Below are 21572 nucleotides of genomic sequence, written 5' to 3' on the forward strand. Positions count from 1 at the left end.
CTGTGCTGCACTTTTTTGAAGTCTCTTTCCATTTAAATAATAGTCTGCCTTTTGATTCTTCTTAACCTTTCACTTTCCTACATTAAACTCCATCTGCCAAGTTTTTGCCCGTCCACTCACTCAACCTATCTATATCCCCTTGCAGATTCCTTATGTCCTCATCACAACATGCCCTCCCACCTATTTTTGTATTGTCAGCAAATGTGGATATATTACATTCTGCCCCCTCCTCCAAGTCATTAATATAGATAGTAAATAATTGAGGCCCTAGGACTTTTCCTTGTGGCACTCCACTAGTTACGTCTTTCCAACCAGAAAAAGACCCATTAATCCCAACTCTCTGTCTTCTGTGAGTTAACCAATCCTCAATCCATGCTAATACATGACCCCCAATACCGTGAGCTCCTATCTTGTGCAATAATCTTTTATGTGGCACCTTATCGAATGCCTTCTGGAAATCTAAATACACTACATCTACTGGTTCCTCTTTATCAACTCCGATTATGAGGAGAGATTGCATAAACTAGGCTTATACTCCCTGGAATTAAGAAGATTAAGGGGTGATGTGATTGAGGTTTTTAGGCTTGTGAAAGGAATTGATAGGGTAGATAGCGATAAACTTTTTCCACCGGTGGGGTAATCTAGGGAAATGGGACATAACCTTGAAATCAGAGCCAGGCCATTCAGGAGAGAAGTTAGGAAATGCTTTTCCACACAGAAGGTGGTAGAAATGTGAAACACTCTGCCACGAAAAGCAGTTAGTTGATGCTAGCTCAGTTCATAATTTTAAATCTAAGATTGATAGATTTTTGCTAGCCAAGGGCATAAGAGGATATGGAGCCAAGGCAGGTAGATTGAGTTAAGATACAGATCAGCCATGATCTCATTGAATGGCAGAACATGCTCGAGGGACTGAATGGCCTGCTTCTGTTCCTGTGTTCTGCCATTTTCTTTTAGCGTCGCTGATCTGCACATCAGCTCCATTTTTACCTATCTTTTTTTCTTTAAAATCCTTAATGCACCAAAAATCTATTGACCTCAATCCTGAATATTTCAATTGACACAGCATCCACAGCTATTTGGAGGAGAAACTTTGATTTCCATTACTTTTGATGTGGAAAAAGTACTTTCCAATTTCCTCATAACTGGCTTAGTGCTAATTTAAGATTTTGCATCCTTATTCTAAATTCCCTTCCCAGTAGAAAAGCTCATGGTTTCTCTATCCTATCGCACCCTTTATTATTTTAGGAATAAGATCAGCCCTCAACTGTCTAAACTCAAGAAATGCAAACTAAGTTTGTACAACCATAATTTAACTTTTTAAACCCTTGTATCATTTTGTTAAATGTGCACTGTATACCCTCTGAGGTATGGTGCCCAAAACTGAAGACAGTACACCAAATTGGATCTGATCAAGGATCTGTACAGTTTTACGACCGAGGTGGAAGGAGTGTACTGTCTTTTCTATTCCCACTTCTCTGCAGGTCACAACATATTTTAAAACTGTTTACCCAGTTACTGATTCAGTCAATCATATACTCTACTCTTTATCCCAGAATAAAATACACCAACCAGGTTTCTTTAATAAAAAACAAATTATCAGTTTATTATCAAACAAGACTTATACAGTAACGTAGCAGAGCATTAACACAGATTGAAGTATGAAAGTTCCCTTTTTAAATTCCCCTCGCGTGCACTGCAAAAAAATTACAGAAATTCTCTCTACAGAGGACTGTTACAAAAAAAGACAACAAAAAAATGCTTCGGCCAAATACTTACTAATTCTTGAAGGAAAAAGAGATGTGGAAGGAAGTCAATTGTCCCTTTTGGTCTGACAGGGTATATGGAGATGGGTCACTGGGATCTTTTCTAAAGCATTTCTTTTCAGGCGGCGTTGAGAATTAGTTAGTTAGTTGGAGATACAGCACTGAAACCTGGCAGGTTTTTCCAACTTCTCAGGAGAGATGCAGCACCAGGGATTTTAGCTGTCCTACACTGGATTGTTGCAGGGCTTCTTCAAAGAGGTAGAGAAAGAGGTGAGCGGGGTGGTTTCTTTTCCTTTGGCAGGCAAAACACCAACTGTCTTCAAAACAGTTCACACCCCAACTGAACTGAAAACGATATCCAAACCCCAAACAGAAAGTCAACCCCCTGACCTCTATAAACCTTGACATGTGGCTTCTCTGTAAACATCTTCCCCAGGTTACCAAGATTTCTGCTGTTTATTGAACTTAAAGTGCATGATTTCCAACACAGGTTGTTTTCAAACATCTTGAGTGTCCTTCCAGTGAACTTGTTTTAAAAAAAAAATCCATGGTATCGTTTCAGTTTCTACACAAGTCCTCAAAAAAAAATAATAAAAAAAAGGAAGCACTTTCGTAACAACGACTAAAACATAACTTCCTAATTTTTGTATTCCAATTCTTTTGTGAAAATTCCATTGGCCGCCTTGAGTGCTTTTTGTACCTATGCATTAGCTTTCAGTGATTTGTGGACCGGGACACTTAAATTACTTCAGATCGCCACAGATTCTAATCTTTCTGCATAAATATATTCTGATTTTGTCTTTGTCTTTTTGAAATTAGATGACCATGCACTTCCACGTACTGAACTCCATCTGCCATGTTTTAACCCATTCACTTTTTACAAATTTGTTTGTGGGATGTGGGCATCGCTGGCTAGGCCAGCATTTATTACCCATCCCTAATTGCCCTTGAGGAGGTAGTGGTGAGTTGCTGCCTTGAACCACTGCAGTCCTTGGGGTGTAGGTACACCCATAGTGCTGTTAGGAAGGGAGTTCCAGGATTTTGACCCAGCAACAGTGAAGGAACGTCAATATAGTTCTAAGTCAGGATGGTTTGTGGCTTGGAGGGGAACTTGCAGGTGGTGGTGTTCTCATGCATCTGCTGCCCTTGTCTTTCTAGGTGGTAGAGATCGTGGGTTTGGAAGGTGTTTTCGAAGGAGGCTTGGTGAGTTGCTGCAGTGCATCTTGTATATAGTACACACTGCTGCCACTGTGCGTCGGTGGTGGAGGGAGTGACTGTTTAAGGTGGTGGATAGGGTACCAATCAAGCTGGCTGCTTTGACCTTGATGGTGTCAAGCGTCTTGAGTGTTGTTGGAGCTGCACCCATCCAGGCAAGTGGAGGGTATTCCACCACACTCCTGACTTGTGCCTTGTGGACAGGCTTTGGGGAGTCAGGAGGTGAGTTACTCGCTGCAGAATTCCTGACCTCTGATCTGCTCTTGAAACCACAGCATTTATGTGGCTGGTCCAGTTCAGTTTCTGGTCATTGGTGACCCTCAAGATGTTGATAGTGGGAGTTTCGGCGATGGTAATGCCATTGAACATCAAGGGGAGATGGTTAGATTCTTGTTTGAGATGGTCATTGCCTGGCACTTGTGTGGCGTGAATGTTAATTGCCATTTATCAGCCCAAGCCTGGATATTGTCCCAGTCTTGCTACATATGGACATGGGTTGCTTCAGTATCTGAGGAGTTGCGAATGATGCTGAACATTGTGCAGTCATCAGCGAATATCCCCACTTCTGACCTTATGATAGAGGCAAGGTCATTGATGAAGCAGCTGAAGATGATTGTGCCCAGGACACTACCCTGAGGATCTCCTGCAGTGATATCCTGGGACTGAGATGATTGACCTCCAACAACCACAACCAACTTCCTTTGCGCTAGGTATGACTCCAACCAGCGGAGGGTTTTCCCTGTTTCACATTGACTCCAATTTTGCCAGGGCTTCTTGATGTCAAGGGCAGTCAATCGCGTCTCACCTCTGGAGCCTTTTGTCCATGTTTGAACCAAGGCTGTAATGACGTCAGGAGCCGAGTGGCCCTGACGGAACCCAAACTGAGCGCCAGTGAAAAGGTTATTGCTAAGCAAGTGCCGCTTCATAGCACTGTCGAGACACCTTCCATCGCTTTACTGATGATCGGGAGTAGTCTGATAGGATGGTAATTGGCTGGGTTGGATTTGTCCTGCTTTTTGTTCACAGGACATACCTGGGCAATTTTCCACATTGCTGGGTAGATGCCAGCGTTGCAGCTGTACTGGAATAGCTTGGCTAGGAGCGCGCATAGTTCTGGAGCACAGGTCTTCAGTACTATTGCTAGAATATTGTCAGGTCCCGTAGCCTTTACAGTATCCAGTGCCTTCAGTGGTTTCTTGATATCACGCGGAGTGAATTGGATAGGCTGAAGACTGGCATCTGTGAGGCTGGGGAGCTCAGAAGGAGGCAGTGATGAATCATCCACTCAGCACTTCTGGCTGAAGATGGATGCAAATGCTTCAGCCTTGTCTTTTGCGTTGATGTGCTGGGCTCCCTTATCATTGAGGGTGGGGATATTTGTGGGGCCACCTCCTCCAGTTAGTTTAATTGTTCACCACCATTCACGACTGGATGAGGCTGCACTGCAGAGCTTCGATCTGATCTGTTGCTTATGGGATCGCTTAGCTCTGTCTATCGCATGCTGCTTCTGCTGTTTGGCATTCAAGTAGTCCTGTGTTGTAGCTCCACCAGGTTGACACCTCATTTTGTGGTATGCCTGGTGCTTCTCCTGGCATGCCCTCCTGCACTCTTCTTTGAACCAGGATTGGTCCCCCAGCTTGATGGTAATGGTAGAGTGGGGGATATGCCAGGCCATGAGGTTACTGATTGTGGTTGAATACAATTCTGCTGCTGCTCATGGCCCACAGCGCCTCATGATGCCCAGTTTTGCGTTGCTAGATCTGTTTGAAATCTATCCCATTTAGCACAGTGGTAGTGCCACACAACACGATGGTTGGTACCCTCAGTGTGAAGACGAGACTCTGTCTCCACAAGGACTGTGCAGTGGTCACTCCTACCAATACTGTCATGGACAGATGCATCTGCAACAGGTAGATTGGTGAGGACGGGGTGACGGAGTTGTTGATTCCCTCATCACCTGCCGCAGACCCAGTCTAACAGCTATGTCCTTCAGCAGTCGTCCAGCTCTGTCAGTAGTGGTGCTACAAAGCCACTCTTGGTGATGGACATTGAAGTCTCCCACCCAGAGTACATTCTGTGCTCTTGCCACCCTCGGTTCTTCTTCCAGTTGGTGTTCAACATGGAGAAGCATTGATTCATCAGCCGAGGGAGGGCAGTAGGTGGTAATCAGCAGGAGGTTCCTTGCCCATGTTTGACCTGATGCCATGAGACTTCATGGAGTCCGGAGTCAATGTTGAGGACTCCCGGGGCAACTCCCTCCCAACTGTATGATCACTGTTTTGCCACCTCTAGTGTCTCTAGTCTGTCTTGCCGGTGGGATAGGACATACCCAGGGATGGTGGTGGTGTCTGGAACATTGCCTGCAAGGCATGATTCTGTGAGTATGACCATGTTTAGTCTGTGGGACAGCTCTCCCAATATTGGCACAAGCCCCCAGATTGTAAGGGGGACTTTGCAGGGTCGATGGGGCTGGGTTTGCCATTGTTGTTTCCGGTGCCTAGGCCAATGCAGGGTGGTCCGTCCGATTTCATTCCTTTCATTAGACTTTGTAGCGGTTTGATACAACTGATGGCTTGCTAGGCCGTTTCAGAAGGCATTTAAGAGTCAACCACATTGCTGTGGGTCTGGAGCCGCATGTAGGTCAGACCAGGTAAGAACATTCGTGAACCAGATGGGATTTTACAACAATTGGCAATGGTTTCGAGGTCACCACTAGACTAGCTTTTAATTCCAGATTTTTTATTAATTGAATTCAAATTCCACCATCTGCCGTGTTGGGATTTGAACCCATGTTCCCCAGAACATTAGCGTGGGGCTCTGGGTTCTAGTCTGGTGACATTACCACTATGCCACTGCCTCCCCGTGTAATGTATCTATGTCCGTTTGTGACTTTGTATTCTGATCTACACAAATAAATGTGCCTCCTAGCTTAGTGTCATCTGCAAACTAGGATATATAACTCTCTCTGCCTTCATGAAAGTCGTTAATATATATGATTTAAAAACCTATATAGTACAGATCGCTAGGAAAGACCAGTTGTGATCTCCCCCAGATAGAGAAATTTCATTTTATCCCAGCTCTGTCTCTTGATTACTAACTCATGTCATGAGGTTATCTCCAATACTGTGCACTTTTTACGAATGTCTTGTGCAGAACCTTATTAAATGCATTCTGGAAGTCAATATAGGCAACATCCATGCACATTCCCTTATTCGCTATGCTGGTGACTCCTCAAAATGCAACTAGATTAGTCAGACATGATCTAACCATCACAATTTCAAGCTGACTCTTTGATCAGCTCATATTTGCCCAAGTGCTCAGTCACTCTGTCCCTGATGAAAGATTCCGGTAACTTACCTGCAAGTTACTGATAGGTCTGTAGTAATTGAGTAATATTTCCAACTTTTCAATCCATTGGCACAATTTCTGAATCTAGAGAGCTTTGGAGAACTATGATTTAATGTAGCTGCATTCCTCACATTTCTTTGAATATCATGGCTTGGAAACCACCAGGCCTTGGAGATTTTTCTAAAGTCCTATTTTTTTTTTCCACTGTTGATTAGAGTGAGAATGCACAATATTACAAGTTGTTAAACACATTGACAATGGGAAGAGGAAGCTTTAATCAGTCTATCTGGATTCAATTGTACTGCCTACGTTATTGCTGATGGTAGAGTGCACAAAGAACTGTCTGGATACTAATGCAACAGTGCCCAACCATGTTGGTAATAATAGAACCTACTAGGGGTGTCTGACCATATGCTATTGCACCTGTGTCCAGCCTTACTAGCAGTGGTCCTGTTTACCGATGTGTCTGACCATATGATATTGCACCTGTGTCCAGTCTCACTGGGGTTTGTAAAACTTTAATCTCCATTTGTTCATGTATTTTATCTTAAAGCTAGTGTCCTCGCTTTATAATTCAAGTAGAATGTTTAACTCAAGTTTTGTTCATTATAGAAAAATATCTGCTCAGAAAAATAGATGTTATGACTTGATGTTTCTTCCAAATTTTGAAGTATTTTCCTTGGACTGTCCACAATTGCTGTCAGTGATTTGAATAGTGTCAGTGGGTAATGAGGACGTACCTGTATTAGCTCCTCACAAGATCCCAGTGAGATGAAAAGAGGCATGTGATGTTTCTGGAGACAAAAGATGCTGAGGTTTGCATACAGTTTGAGTCTTAAATTGCGCCAAGAAGTTGATAATAGATGCTGGTCTAGAACATTGATATATTTACAGCGATGAAAGTTGTTCATGTTTGTAGTTGTATCCTCCTGATGGTGGAGCTGCCCCTTATGTAGGCTAGAGTGTTATTATCAAAGGGAGGAAGGAAGTCGTGGCCATATAGCACAGCTGTTTCCAAGTCTTCTACTTCCCAGAATATGTATAATAAATCTCGTGTCCGAATAAGCTTCCTGTCTACAAAACCTTAACGCTATCATGTTTTTACCACACTTTGTCAGCCTTTTCTGTTTTATGTTCCTGAGTCCACATTTATAATGTGAACTACCTAAATAAACTTGTCACATTGTATTGACACCTTCCCATTGGAAGTTGCATTACAGTACCTTAGTCTTGCTTGGCTCAGTCTGACGTAGAGAGAAATTCATCTGTAAATGAACGTTGCATCCCAAATAGCCATAATGCTTTGCTATTTAACTAGAATTATAATTTACTGTTGAAAAATAGGGCAGTATTTATGATTGTATAATAGGGACTGAATTATATCCCTACATCTGGTCCAATTATCCCCTGCCCTTTAACGCTGCTTCATCTGAGGACTGACCTACTACTTGACTCCCCATGTGTGACGCCATGGGAGATCAATTAGTACAGTTTAACTCGTTTCAGGAGTAGTGCTGGCACTGGGGCTTCTGTTTTAAAACTAGGACAAGAAAACAACATTAAAAGTTGTGTAAGCAGTGCCAGGCGTATGTAAAAATTTTACTTGTTTTTTAAATTTCTTTCAGTTTTAAACTCTTTGCAGAGGCATGGTGATCGCAGGTGTCCTTGGAAGCACTTAAGTTATTTTCTTATCAACTGCATGTATGGACACATGGAACCCATCACCGTACTGCACCTGGAAACAAAGTTACTGAGAAGTTCACACAAGTAGAATTTTTCTTTGTCCTATGTGGAGTGCGCACTCTCTCCCCCTCGGGGGCCGCAGCTCACTTAAAGTCCAAAGAGATGCAGGTTGGCAAAATATAAGACTTGGGCACTGCAAGGATTTAACACTGGAAAGCTTCCCATTACATGTGCAGTCAGTACCACCTATTCATTAGGGCCAAGTATGAAGAATCTCAGCCTCTTGTGATAATTGTATCCCTTCAGGTCCCATTGATTTGAGTTGATCAATTATCAGCAGCGCCCTGGCGCATTGTGGATCTGTGTGGCTGAGTAATTGGATTACTGAGTACTGAAGCAGAGGGTTGACCGAGCATCAATCTTCCATCTCCAGTGTTTTAGCATGGAGCCATCCCAACCTCGGAGATGTTGCTTATTTTCTCAACTGCTCCCCCTTTCCTCGATAATTACTGGTTGATCATTAGGAGTTTGATGTCAATTGTGCTACGAGAATGAGTTGAAGGGCTTCCAAGAAAGAGGCAGACACGGCGTGTGAAGTTAATGGGTTGAATCATCCCTGGGTTTATGACTGTCTGCACTAATGATAACCCAGCTTCCTAACAAACACCCTCAATAACTTGTTCCTTCTGTCAGTTGAAGAAAAATATCATGAAGAATTGGATGAAGTAAATCAAAGGGATGTTAATAACTTCGTTTCTGTTTAATTTTTAAAGGAAAGGGGTGTGGGTCCTGATGGTTTGACTATTTAAGATAGCACCTGATGGTTCAGAGTTTCATGTGCTTTTATTTTTATAAGATAGGAAAGAATTTGTTCAGAGACAGCTCTTCAGATCTGCATGTTAGAGCTCTTCTCACTTGAACTTTCTTATCTGTTGCCATTACATTGTCTTTGTTCCTGCTCATTTCTGACTTAAATCTTAATTTTGAAACTTTGTTTTTGATATTTGTTTCAGCGTTCACCAGGCATTATATTACTTTACAGAATTATTCTTTCTAACTGAGTAGTTCCATCATCAGTTACAAAATTAAATAGTTTTACTATAAACATTTAGGTATTGAGCCACCTGTCATTTCTGACATTGGTCTACCATAGCTCGCCTGAATGAACAATAGAAATTGCTGTGTTTATCAAAGAGGAGTCTTCTAGACACACACACAAGCTTGCTTACCGACCTGTTGTTAGGGTTACATATGTCTGGTAAACACCAGCTGCTGAGAGTCTTGAGCGTGGGCATGTAACGCTTTGATTTATTATTTTAAATTGTTGTCTGATTTACAATGCTAATTCCACATTTCACCTGCCGTAGTTGGGACACACTACTGTGCAGACATTTTCTATATTCGTCTTGGTTGCTATGTGAAGATCTGCTGAAACAAATGAACATAATTTTTTTAAGAATATGCATGCGTAAGTATGATGCATGTGCATGCATAATTTTGTATATTATATAAGATTTCTTTGGCTGGTTTCCACATGGAAAGGTAAGTAGGAGACAACTACCAAATAGGAGTGCAAGTCTGTAATAGGAGGGTACGAAAGGTTGGCGACAGTAAAGACTATTTTGTCTTAATCTGCTGATCCATAAAGTATAATCATAGTATCTTGCTACATGGAAGCAGGCCATTCGGGCCATTGTACGTATCCTAGATGGTTTCACAAGCTGCAGGAACGCTCACAATCCACGCTGAATGAACTGTTGGTGAAGTTAATTTCTGAATCCGCACGCATGCAGTAAATTGAGCCCAGGTGTTGGGGTGGAGAAAACAAATGTGGGATAAGTCATTTAGCTTTAACAAGAGGGAATGAGAGAATGTGTTTGAAAGGAATGAGACCATTAGAGTAAGCTTGGTCAACTGAATTGCAGCATGTGATACCCTCATATTTTATGATTTGGTGTAAAAGAGTAAAGAGAAAAGCACTCATTAGTTTCAAGGTAAAGACATTTCTTGGATTTGGGTGTCAGAAAGAAGCTCAGTGTTTGTTTGAAATGTGCATATATTTAGGTTCCTTCTGGTTTCAACTTTGTTCCTGTAACTGGAAGCAATTTAACTTCTGAATTCTGTTGCTGTAGAAACATTTATTTGTGCTACTGGAGTGGTTTGAGACTACATCCGTGCCAGGCTGCTGTGTTGTTCCCAAGTATGGCAACAAGAAGAGGGGTTTGCTTGAGCCGTTATCAATTTGAACTGAGTATTCAAGTCAGAAAGGCTGGTCGGAAATCCGAGGGCGGAACTCGTCCATTGTTGTGTGTATGCTTTCTGTTTGTCCCTCTGCTTTGCTCCAGGAAATGGAAAATCCACACTGGGAAACTTGAAGGAGGTTCAGAAGACCCTTCAAAATGAAAACTGACATTGTTGAGATTGTTGTTCATATAGGATTTGAGGAAAGGAAAGGAAGCGTGTGCAGCACATGCTCATCTTTGTATTGCTACATGCCTGTTGGGCAGCCTGGCTAATGTGTTAGAGCATTGGAGAAAGGTCCAGAGTTGAAGTTTGACCTGAAGATTAATACAATCACATGAAAGGTACTGCAATAATTATTTTTAATAGTTTATATTAGAATGGTCTAGATTTCAGCTTGCCTTGTGCCTCAGGTTGAAGGCAATTGGAAGGTTTGACAAATGTTCTCAAGTCAAAATTGTTGAATTCAGTGGATTGGTGTTAGATTTTATCCATGATTGGATTGGACTATGGCATTTTCATTCCTCAAGATGGCCATTGGTATAGTTGTTTTGCAGGCTGTTGGGGCTGTCGCAGCTTGAGTATGTGAAAGTTGTAAACTTTGCTTGCCAAAACACAATTCATTACCCTTCGAATAGATTTTCAGTGTTGAGAGGGATATTAGCACAGCACTGCCTCTCTCTTGTCCCATAGCTTTCAAGAGCATTATACTTCTGTCCAGTTTTTCTGCAGAACTGCAATGTCCAGAAAGTAGCCGTGAGCTTAAGAATGTATGTGCACATAGTTGCATGTCTGCCCCCCTCAAAAAATAAATCCAACAATAAATGTGAGGTACATGTACTCACGTTGCTGATGGTTTGCCGCACAGTATTTGTCCTGATGAGTACTTATCTACATGTGCAATTTTTGGCCTGATGGGCCTTGCCTAAAATCTACTAAAATTATTAAGTTAATTTCTTCTCCAATGTTGTCTAGCATTGTGTTACAGTCTTTGGTGCCAGTCAATTGTATGAATATTACACATGGTTAAATGGACTATTTTTGCTTGCAGGCAGAAACATTGAAAGAACGCTACCAGAAAATTGGGGATACAAAACGAAACACTCCGATTGAAGTTCTCTGTGAGAACTTTCCAGGTATGTTTTGCAAGGGGGGGCATTGAGCATGGGCCTGACTTCCTTATAGGTTCATAGATGGGCTCCCGCAGAGTAGCGCAAGTTTTGTTTGCTATATGCCGTGAATTGCTGTGTGTCTTGGGATCCTTAATAGGAAAGGAATTCAGAGTCAAATTGCAAGTATTAAAATGAAGAAAGCATGTCTTCAGTTTGACACATTTCTTCAGTTAATCACCCCTCACCCTCCAGAACTTGTGTTCCGTCCTTGATATTGGACCCTGCTGACAGGTGCTGCTGCTGTTACTTACTGGGTTTAAACTAATTCAGTTTTCCTCTGTTAGGCATCCCACTGAGTAATTATGGAGCTCTTCACACATGAAGCTATGTTTATTGCTGAGGAGCGAACAACACTTCAGTAGGCTGCTGACAATTTTTGCACCAGTTTTAAACTGACACCTTTTGTGCCAGAGAGTTGTCAATCTTAAGCTGGATTGAGATAAATCAGAAACACCAAACAATGAACTTGCACAATGTATGACTGTACAGGATCATGAATTAGATTATTTTTGTCACTGGATAAAATATAGGGAAATTGATTTGTGAGCCTTATATAAGGGAGTAATTCAGCCATTAAGAACCACTGTTGATGGCTATTTACACATTTGTCGTGTCATATTACAATAACTGTTCTGGTATGACATGCATTTCTGCTAATAGTTATCCATTGGAATGACTGAGACCTTGATCGGGACATAACCTGGACCTCTGGGGCTTGTACCTTCAATGCAATGTGGAAAATGTTTGAATCTTGCCATTCTGCATATGACTAGCTCTCCTCCACTTTTTCTCCCTATCAAGCATTCTTTGTCAGTTTAGCTTGTACTCTGTTTTGGTTGTTATTATTTCTTTATGGAGAAATTTATGTAATTTGTGCAGCTAACAACAGCAAGACCTTTCTCGTATATGGAGTTAGGACGCAAATCAGCCGTGGTCTCGTTGAATGACAAACGGGCTCAAGGGGCTAAATGGCCTCTTCTGTTCCTATATTCCTGAACCTGTTTTTTAAATTTTTTCTTGAAATGTGAGCGTTACTGGCAAAGCCAGCACTTATTGCTCATTCCTGTGCTGTTATATGAATGGTGTAGCCATTGGCTTAGAATTAGATTTTGCAGATGGCTGCCTTAAACTTTGTTCGCTTATTTTTCATTTTAGAGGAGATGACTTAGTGCTCCTGTGACTACCTCAGTGAATTCCTGACAAGAAGCAGGGGATTTCAGATGATAGTCTTTTCACAATCTTGGGAGTTCCTTGATGGTGAGACAACTTAGACCTGGTTAGGTGTTGACCAGTCCAGCATTCAGCATAATGATGTGCGTGCTGTGTACACTGGATGTTGTGTTGTCTTCCAATAATAAAGTAGATGCCAGTGCTTTGACCGAGGATGTATGTGGGAGGTTTTGTTTGAAATAGCCAGCTGATCACTTTTGGACAGCGGGAGCAGGCTTTTGCTGTTATGATTCCATTGAGATGGCCGTAGAAGTCTTTCAAAGTGGATGTGCCTGTTCGTTTGTTTGGACCAATGGACATGTACTTCAGATATATGTAGTGCCGTCATGATGGATGTTTAATCACTTAAGATGGTTTGATGTTGAGGTGAGTCTCATCACCATGAGATAGTTATTGATTCCGTTGGAGGGATCTTCTGACCTGTTCATACATTTGGAATGGATGGAAAATCCAACACCAAGTTAATCCCTCTGCTGCCGCCTTTATCTGAAAGAATGTATATCTCATTCCTCATATCTCATGCGCCAACTTTCAGATGTCCTTGTTTTGCTGAGTGTAATGATTTCTATTGAATATTGAAAGCTCTTTGGCCAATAGGCCATCTCTCTGGATGGTCAGAGATCCGATGTCCTTTACAGCATGCTTAGGGAATAATCCATCAGCTCCACCAAGCTGGCTAGAGTTGTTGAGTGGCCAATTCTTAAGGTACCTTACGCAGCTGCCTCTTTTTTTCAGGATGAACAATGAGATCCAAGAAAGGGCTAGTTATACATCCAGGATGTTGCTGAACACAATCCAACAACAGTGACAAACTCCTGGCCACCCACGTACAGCTATTTCTTCACGGCTAGCCCAGCACCACAGGATGTGCCCCGATCAACAACCTGCGTGTGCTTTGCAGAATGATTAAATGAGCATAGCGATCTACCTGACCATCATAGCCAAATATGCCCTGCTGCAGTGGCTAGACAGTCAAGGCAATGGGAGGCCTAATTGGCTATAATGGGTAACCATTGAAATCTTACAGAGCTGAATTATTCTCCTAGCTGCTCCACAACACCTTGCTTCAATGCCTCCATGGATGCTAAACTTGGAATGAAAGAGCAAACTTCCATTTTATATAGCGCCCCTCATGTCCTGAGGGTATCCTAAAGCACTTTCCAGCCCAACCAGTTTCTTTTGAAGTGCAGTCTCTTGTTTTGGCAGCCTATGTGTACACCGTATGGTCCTACAAAAATGAATGACCAGTTAAAAGAAAGCAAAGACTTGCATTCATATAGTGCCTTTCACCACCACCAGAAGCCTCAAAGCACTTTACAGCCAATGAAGTATCTTTGAAGTGTAGTCACTGTTGTAATGTAGGAAATGCAGCTGTCAGTTTGCACCCAAGACGCTTCTGCAAACAACAATGTGAAAATGACCAGATAATCTGTTCTAGTGATGTTGATTGAGGGATAAATATTGGCCAAGACACTGGTGATAACTCCCCTGCTGCTTGTTGAAATAGTGCTATGGGATGTTTTATGCCCACCTAGGAGGACAGACGGGACTTCAGTTTTAACGTCTCATCTGAAAGACGGCACCCCCGACAGTGCAGCACTCCCTCAGTACCGCACTGGAGTGTTGACCTTGGTTTTTGTGCTCAGTTCCTGGAGTGAGACTTGAACCAACAACCTTCTGACTCAGGCGAGGTACTACCAATTGAGCCACGGCTGACATGTTTGGTGTTGGTCGCAGGATAAATGTTGGCTAGGGTACAGAGAGCACTCCACTGCTCATCTTTAAATGTTGCTATGGGATGAATCTATTCCTGTCCACCTAATGAGGAAAGACGGGCCCTTGGTTTAATGTCTCATCAGAAAAATGGCACCTCCAGCATTCCCTCAGTACTGTGCTCGGCCTGGAGTATGTGCTCAAGTCCTGGAGTGAGTTGAACCATCTTCTGACTTTAGTGAGAGTGCGACTAACTGAGCCGAGGCTGCCACCAAGGTGAAGAATCCTTTGCTAAAACTGCTGCTGTTCATCTGTATTCATGGGCAGTATCACAAGCCACTAAGCTCTAATTTCTTCTGTCAGCTGGGAGAGTTGCCCCAGCTATGGCCGGCACCACTATGCAGGCAGCTAGTGGGAAGAATCGATGATAGCTGAGTGCTAAGAAAGGAACAGTGTCTGGGCAATCAAAAGTAAGGAGCTGCTGAAGAGTCAAAGGTTTTGCCACTATCCTAAGTTGCATTTTAGTTTAGTTTAGAGATACAGCACTGAAACAGGCCCTTCGGCCCACCGAGTCTGTGCCGACCATCAACCACCCATTTATACTAATCCTACACTAATTCCATATTCCTACCACATCCCCACCTGTCCCTATATTTCCCTACCACCTACCTATACTAGGGGCAATTTATAATGGCCAATTTACCTATCAACCTGCAAGTCTTTTGGCATGTGGGAGGAAACCGGAGCACCCGGAGGAAACCCACGCAGACACAGGGAGAACATGCAAACTCCACACAGGCAATACCCAGAATTGAACCAGGGTCGCTGGAGCGGTGAGGCTGCGGTGCTAACTACTGTGCCGCCCAAATAATGTGAGTAGGAAAGCTGAAGTTATACTGTCTACTGTGTTGTAGCAAGGTCTGTATTGGCCGTTGACTGATGGTGAGAATTTAATAGGATAATCATCTCTGTTCCATCATGAAAATGTGAGTGCAGAGTAGTAGACTATTTGAAAGCATATTTTGTGCATCTTTGCATAGGCTGCATTATTTGACACAGCTGCTGAGGATATCATTACTTGTGTAGCATCACCTCTGGGTATGTGTTTGTTCAGTTTTAGACCGTATTGACTTTGGGCTGATTCCTAAGAGATTGTAGCACCGATGGCGAAACTGTAATAAAAAAGGAACAGCAGCATTCTTCCCTGACTCTAGTTTGAAGGGTAAACTGTTGCTCAGCAGCTACTTGGAAGACTTCAGATCTCAGCCCCGATTGATTTCTATATAACAAGTGAAACAGATCCTTCTGTGCAGTGGATCCATTGAAGGAGAGCAGTAATCCCCTTCTCCCTTGGCCACTTCAGTGGGTCCTTTTCAGAGTGCCTGTTTATGGGGCTCCATGGACGAGCCATTTTAGGAGAAAACATAAAATTGAAACGCAAAGGATTAAAGACCTGAATGTAGGGAGGAACCTTTTGCATAAATGCTTAATGCTGATAGATTTTCTGTTCCCTTTTATTGAAAGATTGGAAATAATTGGTTTGTGTAGAATATAATAGGGAACAACCTTCACTGCAAAACTTGAAAATTCAATTTTTCTCCCAATATATGTTAGTTCTTTTTGCGCTACTTGAAACAGCCATGTAACTTGAAGCTTGGAGAGCGTATAGCACATTTGCTGAGTTGACTTGCAGGAATTGCTGTGTAATTTGTGTATTCAGTATCTGTAAACAGGCCTCAGTCTTTGTGCCGCGCAGTATTCCTTTCTCTGGGTTGGATTTGAGCCCAGTCCTCAGAGGTGAAATGCCACCCAGTACCTGAGCCGTCCCCTACATTTGTTGTCTAGTTCTGTTTGCAAATGTACAACTGACCAGATATCGTAGTCTTGAGATGGTCTCCAATGAATACAGTGCATTCCGTTCATGCCAATAGATAAATCCCACAAAAATATTTGAGCATTTCTGTTCAAATAAGCTAGTAACAAACTTTATTGCCTGACTTTCTCCACCTCCCCTCACCCCAATAACACAGCGGTTAGAAGTTTGGGAAGTTGGGATTATTTGCTTGAGTAAGGCAAGCTTGAGGAACAGCACCTCATCTTTTGATTAGACACTTTACAACCTTCTGGCCTCAATATTGAGTTCAGCAATTTCAGATCATAATCGCTGCTCCCGTTTTCTTGGACAGTAGGTTTTGGTAATAGTTCTGCAGTTGTCATTTATACCTCCTCTGGACACTGCTTTTGTTACGTTAGTGTCCCATTACCACCCACTTTTGCCTTGCAACATCATCCCTTATCGATGACTCCTGATCGCCCTATCGTAGACCTTCTCTTGTGTTCTTTGTGCCCCTGCCCCTTCTCTCAATTTTCTTTGGCTCTGTACTTGCTTATAAGTTGTTAAATCTCTAACTTCTAGTTCTGATGAAAGGTCATTGATCTGAAACATTAATTCTCTATCCACAGATGCTGCCTGACCCGCTGTGTTCCAGCACTTTCTGGTTTTCGTTTTGACGACCTTGTCTTTTCCTTTGCAGAGGAGATGGCGACATACCTCCGCTATGTGAGGAGGTTAGACTTCTTTGAAAAACCAGACTACCAGTATTTACGCACACTATTGACAGATCTTTTTGAAAGCAAGGGCTACGCTTTTGATTATGCATACGACTGGGTTGGCAGGCCAATAGTAAGTAACAAAGCTACCATTACGATACATGGAGCAAATTATCCTATTGTGGTTAAGTTGTCCGTTGCATAAAGCATGGAGTGGACAACATTTCATTCATTATCCAAACAGCAAGCATCTACCCAAAGGAATCAAACTCTCAACGTTTCAGATGTTAAACGTGTGTGGTATGTATAGTGAAAGAGGAATTTTTGAGTTTTATGAAAAGGATTTGCATTTATATAGTCCCTTTCATGACATCCCAAAGCACTTTTTTGTTTATTCATTCATGGGATGTGGCTTCGCAGGCTAGGCCAGAATTTATTTCCCTTGAAGGTGGTGGTGAGTTGCAGTTGGCAGCCAATAAATACTTTTGAAGTGTGCTCACTGTTGTAATGTAGGGAAACGTCATAACCAATTTGTTCATAACAAGGTCCCACAAACAGCAACGAGATATGTGACTAAATCTTTTTCAGTGATGTTGGTTGAGGAGTAAATAATCACCAGAACAGCGGGAGAATTCCCCTGCTCGCCTTCGAGTAAGAAAGAGTGAAGGAATCATTCAGTACAGAACTTGAGGGAGGAAGGAAAGCTAGGGAAGAAACTCAAGCTGAGGTTTGTGGAACAGTGGAAGTGGGGGGGGGGGGGTGGGGGGTGGTAATGGGTAGAGAATAATTTTAAAGGAGGTATTTGAAGAGAACGGGACTGTATCAGCTGAAGACTGTGGGAATTGTGGAGGATGTGGCATGGAGAGCTGCACAGGATGAGATGTTGGGCTATTGGAGGTTGTAGAGAAACCTCCCCACCTTTTGGAGCGCTTTCTAAAGGAAGAAACATATTTCCAAGTTGATAGGTGATAAGTGGGGAGTGGGCATTAGTGTGGGTAGAGTAAGGGCAGCAGAGTTTTGAATGAGCTAAAGTTTATGGAGGGTGGAAGATGGGATGCGGCCAGGAAAGCTTTGGAACAGTCCAGTTTCGAGGTAACAAAGGCATGGAACTTTGGAACAATCAAGTCTGAAGGTGACAGTGAGGTGGATGATGGTTTCAGCAGCTGATGAGCTGAGGTATGGATGGGGGTGAACACTATTACACAAGTGGAAGTTTTCAGTCTTTGCAATGGGTTCGGGCAGGTAGGGGGTCTGGGGTGAAGTTTGGTATGAAATGCACAGGCAGCTGAATGGATGGTCTCAATCTTGGTGGCAAAAGACTCCATCAGCTTCTTGAACTTGTGTTAGAAATGAGGGAAGAGGGATTTAAAGAGGTATTTGGTAGTGGTAGGGGTTAAGTTTGCTCTCCAGGATGATTGTGGAGTAGTGGATAGTTTTGGAAGAGGCGAATAAGGCCCAGGAGAGCTTAATATGCTCCAGCCAGATTTGGTGATGGATGGCTCGGACAGTTGTGTGCCAGAGATGCTCATTTTTGTGCCTCTTCAACTTGAGGGCATGAAGATGATGGGGGGGGGGGGGGGGCACACCAGGCCATAACAGATAAGAAAGAGTGAAGGAGTCATTCAGTACACAGAACTTGAGGGAGGAAGGAAAGCTAGGGGAGAAACTCAAGCTGAGGTTTGTGGGGCAGTGGAAAGGGGAGGGTGGTAATGGGTAGAGAATAATTTTAAAGGAGGTATTTGAGGTGGAATAATGATGTGCACTCAAAGGAAGCGAAGGTGTTACGAGGTTTGCTAGCGTCACTCGAGGGGTGGGGGGGTGGGGTTTAAACTACTGTGGCAGGGGGGTGGGAACCAGAGCAGTAGGACAGCAAGTGAAATAAATGAGGGAGAACTAGTTAAGGCCAGTAAGACTAAGAGGAAGAGCAGGCAGGGAGATGTTGCAGAGCACAGCGGGACTGGTGGTCTAAAGTGCATTTGTTTCAATGCGAGAAGTATAACAGGTAAGGTAGATGAACTTAGAGCTTGGATTAGTACTTGGAACTATGATGTTGCTATTACAGAGACTTGGTTGAGGGAAGGACAGGATTGGCAACTAAATGTTCCAGGATTTAGAAGCTTCAGGCGGGATAGAGGGGGATGTAAAAGGGGTGGTGGAGCTGCATTACTTGTTAAGGAGAATATCACAGCTGTTCTGTGGGAGGGGTCGTGCAACGAGGCAATATGGGTGGAGCTCAGGAATAGGAAGGGTGCAGTCACGATGTTGGGGGTTTTCTACAGGCCTCCCAACAGCCAGCAGGAGGTAGAGGAGCAGATATGTAGACAGATTTTGGAAAGATGTAAAGGTAACCGGGTTGTAGTGGTGGGTGATTTTAACTTTCCCTATATTGACTGGGACTCACTTAGTGCTAGGGGCTTGGATGGGGCAGAATTTGTAAGGAGCATCCAGGAGGGCTTCTTGAAACAATATGTAGATAGTCCAGCTAGGGATGGGGCTGTACTGGACCTGGTATTGGGGAATGAGCCCGGCCAGGTGGTCGAAGTTTCAGTAGGGGAGCATTTCGGGAACAGTGACCATAATTCCATAAGTTTTAAGGTACTTGTGGATAAGGATAAGAGTAGTCCTCGGGTGAAGGTGCTAAATTGGGGGAAGGCTAATTATAACAATATTAGGCAGGAACTGAAGAATTTAGATTGGGGGCTGCTGTTTGAGGGTAAATCAACATCTGACGTGCGAGTCTTCCAAATGTCAGTTGATTAGAATCCAGGACCAGCATGTTCCTGTGAGGAAGAAGGATAAGTTTGGCAAGTTTCGGGAACCTTGGATAACGCGGGATATTGTGAGCCTTGTCAAAAAGAAAAAGGAAGCATTCGTAAGGGCTGGAAGGCTCGGAACAGACGAATCCCTTGAGGAATATAAAGACAGTAGGAAGGAACTTAAGCAAGGAGTCAGGAAGGCTAAAAGGAGTCATGAAAAGTCGTTGGCAAACAGGATTAAGGAAAATCCCAAGGCTTTTTATATGTATATAAAGAGCAAGAGGGTAACCAGGGAAAGGGTTGGCCCATTCGAGGACAGAGAAGGGAATCGATGTGTGGAGCCAGAGGAAATGGGCGAGGTACTAAATGAGTACTTTGCATCAGTATTCACCAAAGAGAAGGACTTGGTGGATGATGAGCCTAGGGAAGGGAGTGTAGATAGTCTCAGTCATCTCATTATCAAAGAGGAGGAGGTGTTGGGTGTCTTGCAAAGCATTAAGGTAGATAAGTCCCCAGGGCCTGATGTGATCTACCCCAGAATACTGGGGGAGGCAAGGGAAGAAATTGCTGGGGCCTTGACAGAAATCTTTGCATCCTCATTGGCTACAGGTGAGGTCCCAGAGGACTGGAGAATAGCCAGTGTTGTTCCTTTGTTTAGGCAGGGTAGCAAGGATAATCCAGGAAATTATAGGCCAGTGAGCCTTACGTCAGTGGTAGGGAAATTATTAGAGAGGATTCTTCGGGACAGGATTTACTCCCATTTGGAAACAAACAAACTTATTACCGAGAGGCAGCATGGTTTTGTGAAGGGAAGGTCGTGTCTCACTAATTTGATTGAGTTTTTGAGGAAGTGACAAAGATGATTGATGAAGGAAGGGCAGGATGTTATCTATATGGACTTCAGTAAAGCCTTTGACAAGTTCCCTCATGGCAGACAGGTGCAAAAGGTGAAGTCACACCGGATCGGAGGTGAGCTGGCAAGATGGATACAGAACTGGCTCGGTCATAGAAGATAGAGGGTAGCAGTGGAAGGGTGCTTTTCTGAACGGAGGGATGTGACTAGTGTTCCGCAGGGATCTGTGCTGGGACCTTTGCTCTTTGTAGTATATATAAATGATTTGGAGGAAAATGTAGCTGGTCTGATTAGTAAGTTTGCGGACGACAAAGGTTGGTGGAGTTGCGGATAGTGATGAGGATTGTCAGAGGATACAGCAGGACATAGATCGGTTGGAGACTTGGGCGGAGAAATGGCAGATGGAGTTTAATCTGGACAAATGTGAGGTAATGCATTTTGGAAGGTCTAATGCAGGTGGGAAGTATACAGTAAATGGCAGAACCCTTAGGAGTATTGACAGGCAGAGAGATCTGGGCGTACAGGTGCACAGGTCACAAAGTGGCAACGCAGGTGGATAAGGTAGTCAAGAAGGCATACGGCATGCTTGCCTTCATTGGTCGGGGCATAGAATATAAAAATTGGCAAGTCATGCTGCAGCTGTACAGAACTTTAGTTGGAACACACTTAGAATATTGCGTGCAATTCGGGGCGCCACACTACCAGAAGGACGTGGAGGCTTTGGAGAGGGTACAGAGGAGGTTTACCAGGATGTTGCCTGGTCTGGAGGGCATTAGCTATGAGGAGAGGTTGGGTAAACTCGGATTGTTTTCACTGGAACGACGGAGGTGGAGGGGCGACAGGATAGAGGTTTACAAAGTTATGAGCGGCATGGACAGAGTGGATAGTCAGAAGCTTTTTCCCAGGGTGGAAGAATCAGTTACTGGGGAACATAGGTTTAAGGTGAGAGGGGCAAGGTTTAGAGGGGATGTGCGAGGCAAATTCTTTACACAGAGGGTGCTGAGTGCCTGGAACTTGCTGCTGGGGGAGGTGGTGGAAGCAGGTA

General features: G+C 43.4%; 1 protein-coding gene across 7 annotated transcripts in view; it reads left to right on the forward strand.

The window, feature by feature from the left end:
* LOC137350622 (casein kinase I-like) overlaps window positions 1-21572 on the forward strand; it is a 180403-nt gene that overhangs the window by 130275 nt on the left and 28556 nt on the right. For all 7 annotated transcript variants that reach the window (XM_068015371.1, XM_068015373.1, XM_068015376.1 and 4 more), the window contains 2 exons: window positions 11305-11389; window positions 16903-17051. In XM_068015371.1, the coding sequence (XP_067871472.1) occupies window positions 11305-11389; window positions 16903-17051 (234 nt within the window). The remainder of the gene's footprint in view (window positions 1-11304; window positions 11390-16902; window positions 17052-21572) is intronic.

The sequence above is a fragment of the Heterodontus francisci genome, chromosome 35, assembly GCF_036365525.1.
Source record: "Heterodontus francisci isolate sHetFra1 chromosome 35, sHetFra1.hap1, whole genome shotgun sequence".
In the NCBI taxonomy this organism is placed as follows: domain Eukaryota; kingdom Metazoa; phylum Chordata; class Chondrichthyes; order Heterodontiformes; family Heterodontidae; genus Heterodontus; species Heterodontus francisci.